Here is a 2,028-nt window from a genome sequence, read left to right on the forward strand (position 1 = left end):
GCAGAGGCTGCTGCTTTCCCCCATCCCCACCACCCCAAGGCAGGAATTTCCCCTCTCAGCAGAAATCCCTGGGGTTGTTTGTGCTCCACCTCAGGAGATAAGGCTGGAAAAGCTGGTCCCCTTGCCCTGGGTGTCTGGGACTGGGAGAGAGCCAGCTGGCTCTGCCAGGCAGCCCTGTCTCCTCCCCAGGAGGCCCCTCTGCCATTCCAGGGAACAGAGAAAACAAGCCTGGGGACAAGGGACCTGTCACACACAGCAGGCACTGGGGGCTGCAAAGGCAAATCCCTCCAGTAGAAGCAAACCAGTATATTTTTCCAGGGTGTTTATTGGCAAGTTCCCAGCTGGGTCCCCACGCAGCCCCTTGTCCAGCACCCCATGGCCCTGTCCCACCATGTCCCCAGCTTCTTCTTGTGTCGTCTCAAAGGGTCTGATCCAGGGATGGGTTCAAGAGCAGCACCAAGGGCTCTCCCTGCCAAGAGGTGGCTCAGGCCAGGATGGGGTAGGTGGCTTCGGTGGCCACGCCACAGTTGTTGTCCTTCATGGCCATGAGGATGTAGCCATCGTTGCCCCAGTATGTGGACCAGGAGTTCTTGATGAGCCAGTAGGTCTCTCCTTGAAGGACTCCGTAGCCCACGGCCAGCACTGCATGGTCCAGCATTCCTGGTGTGTTTGCTGCAGGGGATGACATGGGAGATGGCTCATCTGGAGATCATCCCTGCCCAGAGATCACCCCTGTTCCCTGGGCTGCCTGCTGGGAGGGCTCCCAGACCAGTCCCTTCTTCCACCCTTGCCCAAGATGCTCAACCAAGGAGCGGATCCCCCACATCCTGGCACCTCCTTGGGCACCCAGGCCCTCCTGTGCCCCACGTGCCACCTGACTCACCACACTTGGGCTCGTAGTAGATGCCATTGGAGTAGAAGGAGAAGGTCCTGTGGGAGGCATCGATGCTGACGGCCACAGGGCCGTGCTTGTAGATGGCAGCTTTGACCGCCGTGATGTTGCCCGAGGTGACGTTGACGTAGCCCGTGATCTTGGCCAGCATCTCAGACTGGTTGTAGTGGCACAACCCGTTCTGGGGCAAACGGGGAAGGGGGGGACACTGGGTCATCTGGAGCCTCCAGGTGCCCTCCCAGGGACCCTGCCCACTGTGGCTGCTCTGACACAGGGAGTGATCTGGGACTCAGGCTGTGACAAGGTCCTGGCTCTGGTCCCTCTGTCCTCTCTTGCCCACCACGGTGGGGACATCATCCCAGTTGCTGCAGGGACATAATGTTGCCCACACACAGTGGGGGGAGCTGACTCCACACCCACAGCTCTGGGGGGCTGTTGCCTGTGTTTTGCAGCCACAGCCCTGTCCCCAGGCAGCCCTGCTCCATTCCTGCACCCCAGGGTACGGAGGGACCCGTGGCACCACCCATGGGTGGAGGAGCCTTGTCTCTATTTTGCAAGAGGAGAAACTGAGGCACGAGGTGATGAAACCACCCAGCTGAGCCCTGGGGCTTTGGCCTGTGCTTTCAACCACAGGCCAAAGTGGTGCTTTAGGATGGAGGTGACCTCCCCATCTCCAGAGCCCATTAGCACCTCTGACTGACCCCAATCACCCCCCATGGTCCATCCGGAGATCTCAGGGACCCCACCAAGGACATGGGGCCACCCTCACCTGCCCCTTGTAAGAGCCATAGGACTCGGTGCTGGCGATGCCACCGTGTTTCTTGATCCACTCGTAGGCTCTCCACTCCTCGCCCCCGTCACAGGCAAAGTTCCCGAAGCCCCAGGAGCAGTCGATCAGGACTTGTTGGGACAGGGGGGTCAGCACCCCAGTCTGCGGGGGGGACACGTCGTGGGGACGGGGACCAGCACCCTCCAGACAGCCCGGCCGTGGGGCCCGTCCCTGCTCTCACCTTGAGGAAAAGGGCACCCTCCATGGCCCCCGTGGTAGCAAAGCTCCAGCAGGAGCCACAGACAGCCTGGTCCTTGACGGGGGGGACGGCACCTGGGGAGAGGTTTGGGGGGCAGTGAGGGGCTGT

At 61.3% G+C, this 2,028-nt stretch overlaps 1 protein-coding gene across 1 annotated transcript in view; it reads right to left on the reverse strand.

The window, feature by feature from the left end:
- Positions 1-484: 484 nt before the first annotated feature.
- LOC104393681 (digestive cysteine proteinase 2-like) overlaps positions 485-2,028 on the reverse strand; it is an 8,989-nt gene continuing 7,445 nt past the window's right edge. Inside the window, exons 2-5 of the mRNA XM_010003194.1 lie at positions 1,903-1,994; positions 1,662-1,823; positions 884-1,073; positions 485-672 (exon numbers count right to left, since the gene is read on the reverse strand). Coding sequence (XP_010001496.1) covers positions 485-672; positions 884-1,073; positions 1,662-1,823; positions 1,903-1,994 — 632 coding nt within the window. The remainder of the gene's footprint in view (positions 673-883; positions 1,074-1,661; positions 1,824-1,902; positions 1,995-2,028) is intronic.

Source organism: Chaetura pelagica, unplaced genomic scaffold (assembly GCF_000747805.2).
Source record: "Chaetura pelagica isolate M959 unplaced genomic scaffold, ChaPel_1.0 scaffold2088, whole genome shotgun sequence".
Taxonomy (NCBI): Eukaryota; Metazoa; Chordata; class Aves; order Apodiformes; family Apodidae; genus Chaetura; species Chaetura pelagica.